The sequence below is a fragment of the Zonotrichia leucophrys genome, chromosome 2 (assembly GCF_028769735.1).
Source record: "Zonotrichia leucophrys gambelii isolate GWCS_2022_RI chromosome 2, RI_Zleu_2.0, whole genome shotgun sequence".
Lineage (NCBI taxonomy): Eukaryota > Metazoa > Chordata > Aves > Passeriformes > Passerellidae > Zonotrichia > Zonotrichia leucophrys.
Genome location: NC_088171.1, coordinates 17199342 through 17215772, shown reverse-complemented (window position 1 = coordinate 17215772; position 16431 = coordinate 17199342). Strand labels below are relative to the sequence as shown.

The following is a 16431-nucleotide window of genomic DNA, read 5'->3' as shown; positions in this document are numbered from 1 at the left end:
CTACTTCCCACTGACAGTGCAGGGAGATTGAGTGGGGGGGTTTTTATCAGTTCATCACCCAAGATCTGCTCAGGGAAAGAGTCTTTCTTCTACTATGCCATTGGGTCCCTCCCACAGGAGACAGTTCTCTGTTAACTTCTCCAGTGTGGCTCCAATCTCTGGAGCAGCAGTCCTGCCAAAACTGCTGCAAGGTCAGTCTTTCCCACTGGTCTTTCCAAAACTGCTGTGGCGTGGGTCACTTGTCCATGGAATGGAGCCCTCTAAGGACAGGCTGCTCTAGTTTGGAAGCAAGGGTCCTCTTTCTTGATCTCTGGAAGCAGGGGCACTCTGTCTCCATTTGAGTCTCCTACTTGATCACACCTTTCTCCAGTATCCACCCACTCCAGTATTACTACTTCTGCCATGGGCTGCAAGCGGATCTCTGCATCTCCCGCAGACCTCATTGTGGTGTTTACATTTTAGTTAAATGATTTGCTCTGTCTCACCCCTGGAAAATGTACGGTGCATTCCAAGCCTGTGATCCTCCCCTGAAGTATCATGTATCTGTAATCCCATTGGCCCAAGTCTTATTCTGCGCCCACTTTGAATCTCCCTGTTAAGCTGCGTGGGGGAGATGAGATGTTCTCTTGGCCCTTTGCTCCCTAGGCCCTCCCACTCCTCCCCCTTTTCCCCCTTCTCCCTCAGAAACCATGCTGCTCCTGGGGGTGGGACCCCCAATAAACCCTCATCTAATTAGCACCCTCAGAAGCTGTGTGGAGACTCCTTGCCTGTCTGCTGCTACCAGCGAACATACAGCTTAGGGGGCCCCCTGGGGTCCCTCAAACAAACTGCGACACCTCATGGTCTGCAGGGGGACAGCCTGCTTCACCATGGTCCTCACCATGGCTTGCAGAGGAATCTCGGCTCCAGCATTTGGAGCATCTCCTCCCCTTTTTCCACTGATCTTGGAGCTGCCATGTTGTTTCCCCTCAGGTGTCCTCGCCTCCTCCTCTTCTCTGACTAGAAGAAAAGCTGTTGGCCATAGGTACCACTTCCAAAAGTTTCCTTCACTTAAAATATTCCTGCAGGATCCCACAGTGCTGAGAGGTAGATCTTGTCTAGGTTCCTTGCCAGGAGCTGCTCGTCATACTTTTGCCGCCAGCCACGCAGCCCTGCCACCACTGAGGGGGCAATGATGGCTGCTGTGACGCTGGTGCTATTTAATGCCTCTCTTCATATGGGGCAGGGAAGGAGAAGCTGTGGCTGCCGCCCCTGCCCTTCTGTCTTTGGCACGGCTCTCTAGGAGTGGCCAGGCAGGCAAAGTTTTCTGTGGGCCGTGCCAAGATGGCGGCAGCTGCAGCACATCACCTCATGCTGCCAGGATGGCCCTGGTGGCGGTGTCTTGCCAGCCTGGAAGAAAGCTACACATGCGCTGCTTTGATTTTCTTAAATATGTCATTACAGAGGGATTACCAACCTCTCTAATTGGGCTAGCAGCATGTCCATCTTCAGAGCCATCAGAGATTCGCTCTGTCAGACATGGTGGAAGCTTCTAGCAGGTTCTCACAGAAGCCACTTCTGTGACCCTCCCCTGCTACCAAAAGACCAGGCCGTGCCAAATCAACACAAATGTCCCTTCCAACTCAAACTATTCTATGACTCTATGAATGAAAAGGATCCTGCCCTGTTTACTGGGTCTCATGAAACTGGCCAGATATCCACAGGGAACAGAGGCAGTCCCTGGCTTTGCCATACTTGCTCAGACTCTCAGAAGAAACCCAACACAGCAGCAGATTTGGGCTGAATGATTTAATAAGCTTTACACCAATTTTTCCAGAATTACAAACACTTACTTTATTTCCAATGAGTCTATCATGATATTGGCAACAAATTATGAATTGATTTTTACCTACTGCCTTGTCCCCATAGGTTAGAAGATCACCTCACATATTCTTAGATACTACTCAGTGAAAGCTCCTCTGCTCTATTGATGCATCACAGGATGTGTTGTCACTGATGAAAATAATTGAATTTATGGGTTTACAGTTTTGGGACTGATCTGCATAAACATGGGTTTCTTTTTCACTTTGTCCCAAATTAGGGTGTGATTGTCTCTAGTGAATCCCTGCCCTGTCATACCATGGAATGTCTCCCAAGTGGTTACTCGGGAGGTCCACAAAAGTTCAATAAACTTTGCAAACTGCAGCCAACAGAAGCTACACGCAAACTTCTTAATGGCACCAGATGTTCAGCCTTAGCTAGAAAACAGGACACCAAGAAAAGGCCTTGAATAGAAAATGGGAGTCAGCTTGGGGTGAGTCTTCCGCAAGGGTTTTTTGTGCTGCATTAGGAATCTAAGCACATTTTGTCTCCTGAAGACTTATGAGTTACTGCAGTCTGAGACAGTTCTGACCTCTTATAATTTTGCTGTAAAACAGCAAGATTTGAGCCTCTTGGGCAAAAAATTGTCTTCCAGCTCAGTGCTGGGATGAGTTACAGCATCAAGGCAAACAAGGAGGAAATCCAGTCCAATGAGAGTTACTCTTTTCTGCTGCTATGACTGTGTCCTGCAAACATGTAACAGATTCCATTCACCGGGTGAAGTGGTCAGTGTTTGTAAAAATTTTAATACATTCAGTTAAAAAGTCACACAAAAATGATAACTGTCGCCCTGTTTCAAGTTTTTCTAAGCCTTCTGATGTTTACATTCTTGTAATGAACTTACTCATGCACTTTACATAAATAACTTATTGTTTTACATTCTTTTATGGAGGAGAAATTTGATGGACTATTGGTTTGTCCAGAGTCATTGGAAAGGTGGCAGTGTTACCCTACATTCCACTGTCACTTTTGGAAATCTATAAATGTTGGAGTCAGAAATTAAAGTGCTCTTTTTTACCTTGGAGAGCTGCGTGGCTGCATCATTTTATTTCATGTCCTATAGTGACAGATAATTAGCAATATTAAGGTGGTAGTTGAACATACACAAAGGCAAAAAATGCAAATACATTCTGTGCGGTTTCTTGCTATTTTTCTTACCTGGCTTTTCTGAAGCCTTTGTTGATCTCATGTATTTATTCTTCTACTTTTTATGTCTTATATTTCCTGACAGTCACTGCATTTGAGCCTCCACATAGTAAATATATAAAATCTTATATTTAAATAATTCATGGACAATCCTTATCATTTCTAAACCTATGCTCTAAACTTATAGACATGGTATTGTGAGGTGAACTGCCAAAGTTTCCAAAAAATGTTAAAAACACTGGAATAAAAACAAGACCATGAAGAGCCCCAAACAAAATAACAAGGAACATGATCTTGAAGAATGTCCTAAAGATGTAGGTGCTCGCTGCAGCCAGGACAACTACGCCCAGTATTGTAGAAACTGCACCTTGTAGAACTGGGTAACCTAGCAGGGACAGAGCTTCAATTGCCCTTTTATTGGCCGATGACTCTCCACTTGTAACAAAGGCATAGGAAATATGAGCAGAAAAATCTACTGAAAACCCAATGCAAATGACCAGGTTGATCATGGATATGGAATCGAGGTTGACGTTCCAGAACGTCATGAAACCAGCAACGCCAACTATAACAGAGGCTATAGCAAAGGTCACCCACAAGCAGCACAACGGGTTGGGAATGAGCACGAGGGACACAACGAGCATGGCCCCGGCAGCAACCACAACATTCTGAATAGTGTTCTGCACTATTACCAGGTACTGGTCGTAGTAGATGAAGGCTGGATGATACACCCTCAGTGGAATGCTGCACTGCTTGGCTGCCTCTCTTAACTCATTGACGAGGTTCTTCTCATCCACGGCTGATGTCACATTCACTGTCTGGATGAAGAAACGTGAAGCCTCTATTTCATCCTGAGTCTTGTTTATGTCCCACTCAAAACTGGGACGAGCTCTGAACAGTACATTTAAGTTATTTAAGAAGTCAGTTTTACTGCTTATATTTATCAAACCCCTTTTGTCAAGTTCTGTGTATACTCTCAGCCATGACTCTGTGAGGTTCTTATCTACATAGGAAATGTTCTCTAAATTCTGTACACAGCTCTCAATACCAAGGCGCACCGACTCGTTCCAATAATCTACACTCTCACTAATGGCAACCATGACCCTGGGTCCATATGTGGAGAAGTATTTGTCATCATCATCATAGTATGGAATAACATAGGAGGCATCATTTGCCAGATTTCGGAGATCGATGCCTTCCCTGATCTGAGTACACCCATAAATGCTGCTGGCCAAATATGCTCCGTAGAGCAACACCATGAGCACCTTGCTCCATTTATTTGTAACAAAAGGGCCATAATACTTCTTAAAGAATACGTTCATTGGATGGTCACCTTCTGGCTCAGATGGCTGCCTAGAAGAGCTGCCGATACAGCAAGCATTGTACAAGCAGGAGTTCTCAGCCTGATCTTTACCTACATTCACACTCATACAAGTCAGCCAGTGCCGGTTCCCTTGCTCCCTTTTGTGATTTAATACCAGAACTGCCCCAAAGAAGGTCAAGGTATATACATAGCAGAAGATAAAAGCTGTCCCTGTATAGAGGCAGAAAGACCTCACGGACGGAAAAGCAGTCCAGGTGCCAATGAAGAAGGCCAAAACATCCGTCAGAGTGGTGATGGTCACAGAAAGTGCTGCCTCTGAATAAGTCTCAGCCAGCAGAGATTTAACATTGGATTTCTCTTTTTTCCTTAAACTTTGTTCCCAGGAAGCAATCATGATGAACATGTCATCAACGCCAACCCCTGCAAGAGGAGAGACTGTTAATGCTGCACTGCAAGTGGCAGCTTCCACCAACACCCAACCAAACTACAACATTAATCGCATTTCATTCTGCATAAAATCTGGAAAAGGAAGTTGGGTGACTAACACTGCTTGAGCACTGATGCAAGTTACAAGAGAATCTTGAAAACAGATCCTTTATGTGTGGCTGAATGTATTACCTTTCAGCACCTCCTGGAGACCGGATGGGCTGTTGATCCCTCAGCAACTCTGCTGAAGGAATGAGCACACCTACTGCATCTCTGACAAGTGTCTTGTAGCTGATGTCCATGATGCAGATGACACAGATTTCAAAGCATCGCATATTCTGATGTTCAACTATTCTTACCACTGGAAACATCCCCCATTATCTCTGGAATCTCTTCTTCAGCACTGCAGCAACTTAGAGCAATAATGTCTTGTTCTGCCCTCAGAAGACAGGAAGAGCAGCTGCTACCACATGGGAGAAGAGTGATTCCAGTTTTCCAGTGGCTTAGCTTTTTTTATGCTCTTTGCCCTCCACTTCTCTCCAGTTTATTTTCCAGCACTTATTCATGATTTATTACTCATTTTGGTTCACCTCTATACTGATGTGCTCACAAATATTACCTGACAGGCCCCTGGGAAAACCTGCCAGGAAGACTGGATCCTGGGTTTGGGTGTTTGCTAAAATGCAAATGAGCTGTTCATTTGTTCAAAAATGAAGAGCCAATGGGCTTCTCTCACCTCTGCTAACTCTCAAGATTATTATCTCACACCTTTCAGTATTTTGCCATATTGTCAAGGGCTCTTCTATTCACTGAAAATTAATCACACAGAAGGGAAAGGAAGGCTGGGTGAATAGCGGAGTGAGATTTAGCTGAGCACAGAAAGGATGAAATCATTACCTGCTACCTGAACAGGCAATTGCCAGTAAACATGCAAAGATGAATTAAGCAGCACATCAAAAGGTACTACTGGGTGGCAGGGAGCCAGGCTGCTTCGGAAAGCAAGCAGCTGTCAAAGCAAATCCTCTGATGTACTGAGAATTTGTTTGCTTTAACACAAGGAAGACAAAAGTCTGTGATTTATATCTGAAGAGACTGACTTAAGCCCTTTCCCAGGTATACAAAAGGGGCTTTTTGATAATCAGAGCCACTCCAATTGATGAGCAAGCAAAAGTAGATGAAAAAATGCATTTGAATTATGTAGGAAATAAAGAAACAATGCCCGCTCAAACGAGCATTTGCATTGGACATCTTCGGATGATGCACAGCCTCTGTCAGCCTGGGAACTCCATGTGTTTTCCTCAGCATGAGACCAAGGCCAAGAAAACATCAGATGAATGTATGGTACAGGAGACCAATAAGGATTTTAAAAGCAGTAATTTGTTTGCAGCAACATTATGTAGTTGGAAACAATATCTAATGGCAGCAACACTATCAGTACTTGGAAAGTTCAGCACTGGCTGTTAAGCAGTCTGTGTAACAAGCATGCAATGATACCATCTTCCTTGGGTTTTTGGGGGAGCTGCTTGCACAAATGGCGCATCACTTCAGTTGTGCAGCTGACTGAGACTGGTTTGTACATAGATGTTATACTGCAGAGGATCAATCATCCTGGCTACGCTTCCAGGGACACTAAAGCAATGCCAGAAGTGCTAAGCTTACCACTCTCCCACAGTCTTCTTGCTGTAGCAGGGGATCTGGATCAGGCCTTGTCTTCTGGGGAAAGCTGACCTTGCAGCACCAGAACCGATCTCCAGTCCCACTGTGGCACACGGAGCTGAGCTGAGGGGCTTGCCCTCCTCCGTAGGTGCTCTGAGGGGACTTGGGTATCTCCTACATTCACTTCAGGAGAAAATGCTGTATTATCTGACATTCACATCATCAAAGACTGACACCATTACGTTGTTTTAACTTCACTCTGGTCTTTGTATCTGAATACACTCACTTTTTCTACTTACCCAGAATGAGGAATGGTGCATTTGCTACAGTGACCACAAACGGCACTCCACAGAAGAGCAGCAATCCAAAGCTGCTCAATACAGCTAAGCCAGAAGAAAGCACTCCACAGCTTGCAAGCCAGGTATTATTTCTTATACAGCTCAGTCTGAAAATATTTCAAGGAATATCTTAGTTATGTTTCATATATTTTCCAGACAATACCCTATCTGAAGAGAACACCTGTTGAATGATGCTTTGAGAGATCCTAGGTGTCAGCAGTGGACAAGATTAATTTCTCTAGGAGGGAAGCATTCAAGTTAGTCATGTCTACACTGAAGACTTATTCAGGTATTTATCTGGTATTCACTATGAACCCCATCTAAGCAGTTAGGAAATATGCACAGATAGACAAGAAAAAGCAAAGAAATACCTTTTACCTATTATTAAATGTCATATTATTAAATGTCATTGTTATATTGTTAAATATTGCTAAATCATCTTATATGATTAAATGTCACTGGAAGTCTGCAGTTTCAAGAACGCCTTCACTCAGTAAGAGCAGAAACCAACTGGAGGAAGGTAAAGAAGAGCAGAGATCATGACTCATTGAGCCATAGCTTAGAGACATTTTACCTTAGGCAAGAGACGATTGCAAAGGTTATTGTAAGGAAATATGTTATGGAGAAGAGGGGGATCACACTCTTGGTATTTCCTTCAAACTCTTGTTGTCTGGACAGCGAGGTAAAATAAGTCACCTGCCGGTAAAACAACAAGAAACGATAAAGCACTTTCCCTCTTCGTGTTCTTTGTACAAACGCACATGTAAGGCCAAACATCACGTTAGCAGAGGAGCATTGCCGTGGCCCGCGCAACCCGTTCGCCTTCTTCCGCCACCATCCCTTTCCTTTCCATCCCGCGCCGGGGCTGCCCGGGCGTTTCGGGCTCGGCGGCTCCGCACGGCCGTACCCGGCTCCTGCGTTACCTGAATGGAGCCGAGGTGCAGCTCCGCCACTTTGGACGAGATGTTCTGCAGGAAGCCCTCCAGCCACTGGCGGCTGTCCTGCGCCTCGGGGCCGTCCTCCCGCAGGTAATACTGCAGCTTCAGGGCCCGCGCCCTGAGCACCTGCCCGCCGTCCGTCTCCACGCCGCCCAGCGCGGTCCCCAGGAAGATGCTGTCGTTGACGGGGAAGCGGAGGCTCCTCGGGTCTTGCGGTCCCGCATGGCCCCACCGCGACAGCAGCTCGTTGGGGCTGGCACAGCCGCCGTCAGTGCGGGCGCAGAGCCGCTCGTACTCGGCGTCGTGCACGGTCGCGTTCAGCCGCAGCACCTCTGCCCACGGCGCCGCGTCCAGCACCGAGGCCCCGTTCGTCGCCACGGCGATGAGGGCGGCGTAGGCGCCCTCGGTGGGCAGCCGCGCGGCGGAGAAGCGCTCCGAGTCGTTGGTGGGGAAATGCCGCCGCACGAAGTCGCGCTCGGCCTTGGCGGGCCCCCACGTGGGCGTGAACTGCCCCTCGATGTCGTTCTCCTGCCGCTGCGGTAGGAAGACGAAGCCGGCGCCCAGCCCGCCCGACAGCAGCAGCGGCACCAGCACGAAGGGCCAGGGGCAGGCGGCCACGCCGCTCGCCAGCCCTTCGAAGAGCCGGCGCAGCGGCCGCTCCACGCAGTTGGTGTTGCGGCAGGAGCAGCGCTCCGCGGGGTCCCGCGGCCCCGCCATGGGCCAGGCGGGCACGGGCTGCCGGCCGCAGCTCCTCGCCGCGGGAGCGTCCCACGCCGGGGCCGACCGTGCGGTCTGTGCGGACGGCGGAGGAGAGGAGAGAGGGAGAGGAGAGAAAGAGGGAGAGGAGCTCGGAGCTGCCCTCTGCCCGTTGGGGCCGTGGAAGTAACGCGGATCTTTCGGAGGTGGGCGCGGCTGGAGCCCGCCCTCGCCGTGACTGTCGAGCTCCCCGGGACAGGCAGAAGGGCAGACCCGGCTCCTCCTTCTGCGCTTCCCCGCGGCCTGCACCTGTGCCGTGTGCTCCCGTTGCCTGGCCCCTCGTTTAACCGTGGCCCGCAAAAAAAGACTTTTTCTGTGTATAGTGAGCTGAACAAACTCACTGGGGAGTCAGATGAGTGCTGGGCCTGTTACGGGGAGGAGGGTACAGGAGATGGGGCGGAGTCAGGTACAGCAGGAGGAAAGAGCATCTGGAATAAAGACTGTCATGCACAGTTGTCTCGTGAAAGCTCACATGTAGTGGACAGTAGGGATTCAAGTAAATTTGGGTCTGCCTCTTGGTATCTAGTGCCTTGAACTCCCTGTAGTAAACAGGATTTAATGTGATCCTTGTGTATATGAACACAGAACAAGCCTAGGGAAGGGACTTCCACAACATCTACAAGAATCAATAAAGCCAGTGTTACAATATTAAGTACAGAACTAGCTTCCATGTTGTAGAAGAAGAGAGCAGAATTAAAAGGTGAGAGGTTAGCTGTAGTGATTCTAAGCAGGAGACCATTGCCTATTGAGGAGTTAAGAGGATCACATGGCAGTGAGCCTGTGCTGTGCTGTATGCCCAGCATGGCCCTTGCGCCAGTGTGTGCCTGCAGGATATCCTCAGCCAGCCCATGATACCAGAGGAGCCTGCAAAAGCATCTCCCACTTGGTACCAGTGATCAGAAAAGCTAGACTTCTGTTTCTTTTATCCAAATCTGCTGCAGCTGTTATTTCACCACTAAAGATTATTCTCCTATCTGGGAGCAAAACACAGACAGTGGTGATACGCATCTTGCAGTGTTTGCTCTTTCAGTATACAGGTTTACAAATCAGAGGAGTGACAGCAGAAGAAATAACAGACTTTGAAACAAGGATTAGCGATTCTAGTTGTCAAATCACAAGAATATCACTAGTGTGATATGCCACAGCTTTATGCAGTAGCAAGCATAGAAAGGATCTTTCCAACTCCAAAACCTCTTGACAGTGGTGACAGTGATTTGAGTGGCTTCTGGCTGAGAAGAACATTATGCTCAGATATGGAAGTGTGTCATATCAGGTATCCAGATAATTAGCTAATACCTAACAGGCATGCACTTCTTCTCCTTGCCTTTGAAAGAAGCAACTTTCTTCTCTCCTCTCCTGCCAGTACTTGCAGAAAAGTTGTAGGTTAGGTATTTCTTCTCTCCCATCTAGGGAAGGCAGGCTTGACACCTGTGAGTGTAAAAGAGCCAGCCAGGCTCTGAGCAAGGTTTTGTATCTCCTGCTGCACTCAGCACTTTGGGCAGGTTGGATCCTGGTAATTCCTTTTTCCATGCACAGGTGTTCTGAGACAAGTAGGTCAGTTCTGAATTTCTCTCTGGGAGGCAGACACTTTGAAGCTATTTCCTGTAGCTCCTAACTTGTTGAAATCTAAGTGTTAGCATGACTCCAGTGATAGCTTCTCCCATGTTCAGTTTGCAATTCCCTTGAATGGGTTGACACTATGATAGAGTAAAAGCTGTTTATGTAGAAGGAATTTGTCAACAGAAAAAGGGGTAGCTACTTGCTGTCATGTAGACATTTAGGTCTTAGTGTTAAATAAAGAGTTACCTAGCTGAAAAATATAGCCTTTCTTACACAGAGATAACTAGGAAGAAGAATAGATATCTGGGTGGGAATAAATCACAAAGACACACATATGCATAGCCAGACAACAAGAAGATTTCTAGGAAAATCTGACCTTAGACCACGTTGTGGAGGATTCACTGACATTGAAACAGACATGAAGAGATGGTGTCCAGCTGTAAGAAACAGCCATGAAATGTTAGTGACATTTTTAAGCTCAACAAGGCAGAAAAAAAAATTAACCACTTGTCTTAGCCATTTTCTTTCTGGCTCCTCAGGAGTTTGGGATAAACTCTGGTAATGATCAAGAGGCAGGAACTGGCCTAGTGGCAGGAGCCATCCAGTCAGGGTACCCAGTACACTGGGCTCAGGTGGTGCCCTTAGGTTAGCTCTAAGACTTGGGAATCTCACCTATGGTGTGGGAAGATTACTCCACCAACTCTCAATTCAGAATGAACTTGAAGAAAGAGGTATATGCCAGTCTTCTCCCAGAACCTGGATTCTTGTCCTTGTTCCCTGCCTATTTGTGCTCTGGTATTAATTTCTAATAGGATAAAATCTGAAATGCTTCTTGGGACAGAGCTAGGAGCTGGTCCACATGACTCCCGCCTGCTGGTTTTCTGTTATTTTTTGGATAAAGGCACAAGCTCTCCTGATTGTTGTGTTGCTTTTGCTGAAATTTTCAAAGTGAAATCCCAGTGAATTGCTGTTTAGATGTATTGCCACATAGGTAGATACTAGCAGCAAAATTTCTTTGTGTTTCCCAATGATAAAGAAATGGTGAAAAGGAAAGCTGATTTATCTCTATGTCTCTATGTCTTTATGTTTCTACCTCTCTATCTCTCTCATATCTATCTATCTATCTATCTATCTATCTATCTATCTATCTATCTATCTTTCTATCTATATCTGACATGCCTAGAAGACAGCTGAGATGGATAACTGATGCCTCACATTTAAGCAGATTGTACTCACATCTTTGCAAGGTTTGTGGAGACTCAGCAATACAATCAATTAATTTCTAATATCCCAGTGGCCTCATCTCTAGGTGATCTTAGACTGTACCTAACGCAGGTACATTTCCCACTTCAAGACCACATAAACCAGTGAGGGTGGTAAACACCAAGCAAAAGGAGAAACAAGGCCAGGGTGGGAGGAGAAGAAGGGGAGAGGTCCTCACTGGAACAGAAGGAGGGAAGAGGATACCTGGACAGGGGCTGGAGCCAAGGGACCAGGAGCTGAGACATGCAGCTCTGAGGAGCTGTGCCCTGGTGTGTGCTGGCCTCAGTCTCCTGCACTGGTTACTGCCTCAGGAAAGGGGCTGAGCATGGCCTGGGGTGAGGAGCAAAAAGGGTAGCGGGAGGAAGAGGTGTCTAAAGGGAAGCAGGGTTTTTTCCTCAGGGTTGCTTGGGGTTTTTTCAGTTTCCCTTGATACCAGAGTTTGTATTTAATAGATTTTATATTGGCAAATGTATTAATTCATGGGAATTCCCTGAAGGAGTAAACAGTTTTTGCCTGTAACAGTATCTTGCTGGAATTTTTCATGATACAATTTGTGACAGTTGGTCCCTGTCTTTTCCCAGGATAAGGACACTTGGATTATCAAATTCTCAGGTGGCTTATTTCTGCCTTACTTCTGAAATGCCAGAACAGAGGGACATTTCCTAATGCATCCAGGCTGCCACTGGAAAGTATTTTGCCAATTGTGTGAGATACACTGAACACTGGAATAAAAAAAACCTGCTGTCATCAAGAAGACTTTTATCCCATTTCTTCCATCAAAATGCAGCATCAGGCATTACTGTGACATTAATGAAGGAAATTTCACTAACTGAATTTTACGGTGCCCACCATAGCACCTGCCAAAGACAGAGAAGTTGTCTCCTATCCTATCCTATCCTATCCTATCCTATCCTATCCTATCCTATCCTATCCTATCCTATCCTTTCCATGCATTTCAATGAGGCAGGAGTACTCTGAGGGCTGCTTAGCTGCTGCTGTGTTTTTGCATGTGTGGCTGAAACGATAGGACTTTCACTGTATTAGGCAGTGACAGCCTGTGGCTCTGAGGTTGCCTGACCACAGATGATGTGGGAAATGCAGTGCCTCAAAGCCCTGTGTCCCAAGGGAGCACTTTCATTGTCAAACTGGGGGCTGCCAGTGGCAGATGTGTCCTCACCAGCCAGTGTGCCAGAAAGGATCACACTTTCCTTGGCCTTCAGGAAAATACCCACAAAGGAATGATGGGGGTGGCTGGGTGATGGAGGGAGCAGAATGGGGGGTGAATTCCTGGTTTCCTCTAGGGTGGCTCTAGAATATAAGATTCCAAAGAAACCCCAGAAGTTCTTCTAGCATGAGGACCAGAACTAACTGATGTTTATTGGTGTTGAGGATCTGCTTTTCCTTTGCTTTGGGAGCACATAGTGACACTGTGAAATTGCCATGTGCTGGGTGCAGGCAGGATGAGTGGCTCCTCTGCTGCATTACGAGATTGCATTCATTTGATTTTTCATTTTTGCTTTTGGGAAGAGTGAAGGTGCCTAAGTGTTTTAACTCCCTGGGTGATACTGTGGATAGAAACTGTCTGTTTCAATAGAACATTATCAGGATGAACAGAATTTCAGCTTATCAGTGTAGGATACCAGAAGGGCAAAGTATGCTGCCATATTTTATTACTTTAATTCTGAGGAATATTTATTTCCCAGCTGACTCAAAGAAAATTTCCTGTTTCCACAGTGATTTAATAATCATGAGGTTTCTCAAGAAGACTGCATAATACCATGGAAGGTGATGATATGATGTAACATGACACTAGACACTACCAAAGAACCTAATCAACTTTTGAACTTGTACATGCTTATAAAGGGTCCATAACATTTCACTTTCTTTAATGCACATGAATGATTTCCCAACTTACTTCTATGAGAACTGCAAATTGTTTGCCTCTTTGACCAGTTGTTTTTACTAGGGAGTATGTTATCTTTGTAGTTTGCTTTTATTTGCATATATGTATGCATATTTGCTCATAAAATGGTCAGTCAGGTGTCAGAGATCTTCAGGAACTGTAAGCACAATATTTATGGAGAAAAACCGCAGAGTAAAACTACAGTGCCTCTCTTTTACTCCTGCTTTGATCAGGCAATGTCTACTTGAAATTTGTTAGTAGCTTTTATTTTAAACATTATTGTATTATATTGAATATGTAAATCAGAGAATACTGATCATGAACTGAACTTCGATTTATTAGAGCTCAGAGATGCTGTTACAGGTTCGGGGGGATACCCATGCACAAAAAACTCACGACACATTCAGAATTGCAAATGAAATTAATTTTATTAGTCATGTTAGCAATTAATACATACCAACCCCTGGATTCTGGAAAAGCCACTGGGCAGCAGAAGGAGATGGAGAATGGCTTCTGAGAGGGAGGGCTAGGAAGGCCGTGCACTTTCAGGGCATCCCCTAGATGACAATGGCATGCATCATGTCATCCTCTCCCTTCTACCCTAGGACCACACTTTTTAGCTCTTCCTCAGAAGTAGCCATTTTCAACATCATCTCACGTGGGGCCAGCACATGATATGAGGTCATAACAGCCCATGATAACACTTCCATGCCAACAATGGCTTTATTGTGTATTATTCCCCTTTCACAGGATGAATTGCACCAGGTGTCTGATATATAGTTTAATTTCTGAAGGTTAGGGTTAGGGTTACCTAACAATAAACCAGATAACAATAAACAGTTCTTCTTCTATGTTATCTTGTCGACATGCACAACAGTGCACCAAATATGGCAGGCTTTAGAAACATCTTTGGTCCTTGACACAATAAAGATATCTCCGGGGCTAATGTGAGTATCCTGTTATCTGAGGAGGGGATGACCTTTCAAATCTCTTCCCATTTCATTTACTGGAAGCAAATTTTATACTTCCTTGTCAGGAAGTTTTCTGGCAAACACACAACTAAACATTGATCTTCTGCTCCACAGTATTTCTGTGCCAACAGGATATTAGAGAAGTTATATCCATGTCAAGTTATTCCAGTCTCTCCTGGCATATGTTGATTTATTTTGGGTGTGCATGTCAGGGTAATATCTTCTTCGGTTGCTGGTGCAAACATGGAAGTCTGCATACCTGGCTTTATCTGTGCCTGTATGTTTTTATTAATGTGTCCTTTTCATTTTGTGAGCCAGAATGTTTGCAGAGGTGTTGCTACCTTGGTAACTTGTTTTACATACAGTATAGCAGAACCTTCCAGGGAATTTCTGCTTTTCCTAGAATACTGACATGTCAGATGGAGACTTCAGGTCCTTAGAGAAAGATCTTTCTGATCCCTGAGTTTTGACAGCCACAGTCAATATTACTTCTCAAAAATGAACCAGAGTTCATCCTGATCCTACCTTGGTCTTTCCCTGGTATCTTCACTTTTCTTCACTCTTTATTTGTCCTTGCTAGTCACATGGAATATGGTCCAGGGAAATCACTCCTGTTCTGTTAGCAGTGCTCTCAGATTACTAATTGTAAAACACAAACCAGTGGCCTTCCTTTCTATTTACCTGTCTTGGGTAAGAGTTATCCTCTAACTAAGAGTGGTTTTCCTTCCTTCCTTTCCCAGGACATTCCTCAAATACTCTTTGTGTCCACTTGGAGTGGGAGTGCAGTGAACACCTGCATTGGTCCAACATCCAGCTCTCTTCACTGCTTTTTCCAAATGAGAGTTTGAGATCACTTGAAAAACCACTGGCAAGAGTATCAGTAAAAGCCAGATTTATTAATAAGAAACAGCACAATGAAGTTCATTGTTCAAGGCTCACCCTACTAGTTACAAGACAGTTAAGGCATACTGAGGAAAAAAACCCCAACAAAATACCATCAATCAAAACAGAAGTGAAGTGATAAATATGTGTATATCTATGTGCTTATGTGTGTGTAACAAAGGATAGAAAGGGCAAGGATAAAAAGAAATACAACCTAAAAGCTTAACAGCAATCAAACTTAACAGTTCTTAACTTATAACTTAACCTTAAAAATTTAGCAGGGAATAACGCTAAACAGCATCAAATGTAGCTTAAACTTACTTGCAGACCTAACTTAGATATCTAAGGTACTTAAATATCTAAGAGAGCAGCATTTCTCCCAGATTTGCTATAGCATGTGTGTATGTGTGTATGCCCACAGACATAAAGGCCAGTGCAATGTACCTGTGAAAAATCCCCCGTTTGGATGCTTTTGCACCTCCTCAGTGTGTGAAGGGTTGAGCCTTGAGGAGCGGGGCTTTTGGTCCAGGATTCATTAAATCATTCAGTGATCCTCCAAGTACAGCAAGGCTCAGAGTTGGCAGGCTCTGAGAGGCCCCACTCAGAGGGAGGCCACTGTTCACAGCCCACTGCAGCTCAAAGACTCATTTTGGACCACTGTTTATGGGGCTGCAAGAGTGGGGCTTTGTTCCAGCCTGGCCACACTACAGGTCAGCAGACTTTCTCTGAAAGTGTGAGAACAGGGATATGGAGGCAAGGAAAATAGTTTCCAAGGCTGCTGGAAAGCAACCAACTCTTTCTACCTGACTAGGGAGGAGAGTTGGCATGGAACAGAACCTCAACAGGCAGGTAGGCAGGCCAGCTCTGTGGAGAATACGTTTACAGCAGTATATCGCCATTCCCATCCCAAAGTCTCCCTGAACAGGTGTAATTACCTGCCTTTCTCACTTTTGTGATTGCCCTCAGAGATAGTTCTTGTCATGCAAGAGAGCATAACCCTGGTGGGGAGTGCCCTGCTGAGGGGCAAGTGAGGTAATTCTCCCTTAGGGACACAGTGGGTCAAGTCTGTCTTGTGTTCTTCATGCTTTCACCTGGAGCAATATGATATCTGTCTGTGAATGGAATCTTCTCAGTGATTTTGGAGGTTCTAAGGGGTACTTTTGATTTTCCTTTGGTTTTTTTGTAGCTGTTTTTTTAGATTATGCAGGTGAGTATGCAGTTGGCAAAGATTAGATGGGGATCCTTTGTTCTTAGATCCTTTGAACTAAGTTGTAAAGAAGTACCATTTAATTTGACTCTGAACTGTTTATACAGCTTTTATCATCAATCAGTTGTCCTCAATTTTTGTGTTTATTGTGCTCAATATTTCAATATAATAAGGAAACATAAGTCCATATGTTATCAGGAGCTG

General features: G+C 45.3%; 1 protein-coding gene across 1 annotated transcript; it reads right to left on the bottom strand.

Annotated features, from left to right (window-relative positions):
• Positions 1–1802: 1802 nt before the first annotated feature.
• Positions 1803–8402, bottom strand: LOC135443040 (patched domain-containing protein 3-like). The gene is made up of 4 exons (XM_064703287.1): positions 7671–8402; positions 7322–7443; positions 6709–6854; positions 1803–4747 (listed from the first exon to the last, which is right to left on the bottom strand). Exons 1-4 carry the CDS (start codon positions 8400–8402, stop codon positions 3147–3149), a joined length of 2601 nt encoding a protein of 866 aa, XP_064559357.1. The 3' UTR covers positions 1803–3146.
• Positions 8403–16431: the final 8029 nt, after the last annotated feature.

Coding starts and splice junctions, on each gene's coding strand:
- LOC135443040 (XM_064703287.1), bottom strand. CDS start 8,402: ATGGCGGGGCCGCGGGACCCCGCGGAGCGCTGCTCCTGCCGCAACACC. Junction 7,444..7,670: donor TGCACCTCGGCTCCATTCAG/GTAACGCAGGAG, acceptor TTTTACCGGCAG/GTGACTTATTTTACCTCGCT. Junction 6,855..7,321: donor GCAATCGTCTCTTGCCTAAG/GTAAAATGTCTC, acceptor AAATATTTTCAG/ACTGAGCTGTATAAGAAATA.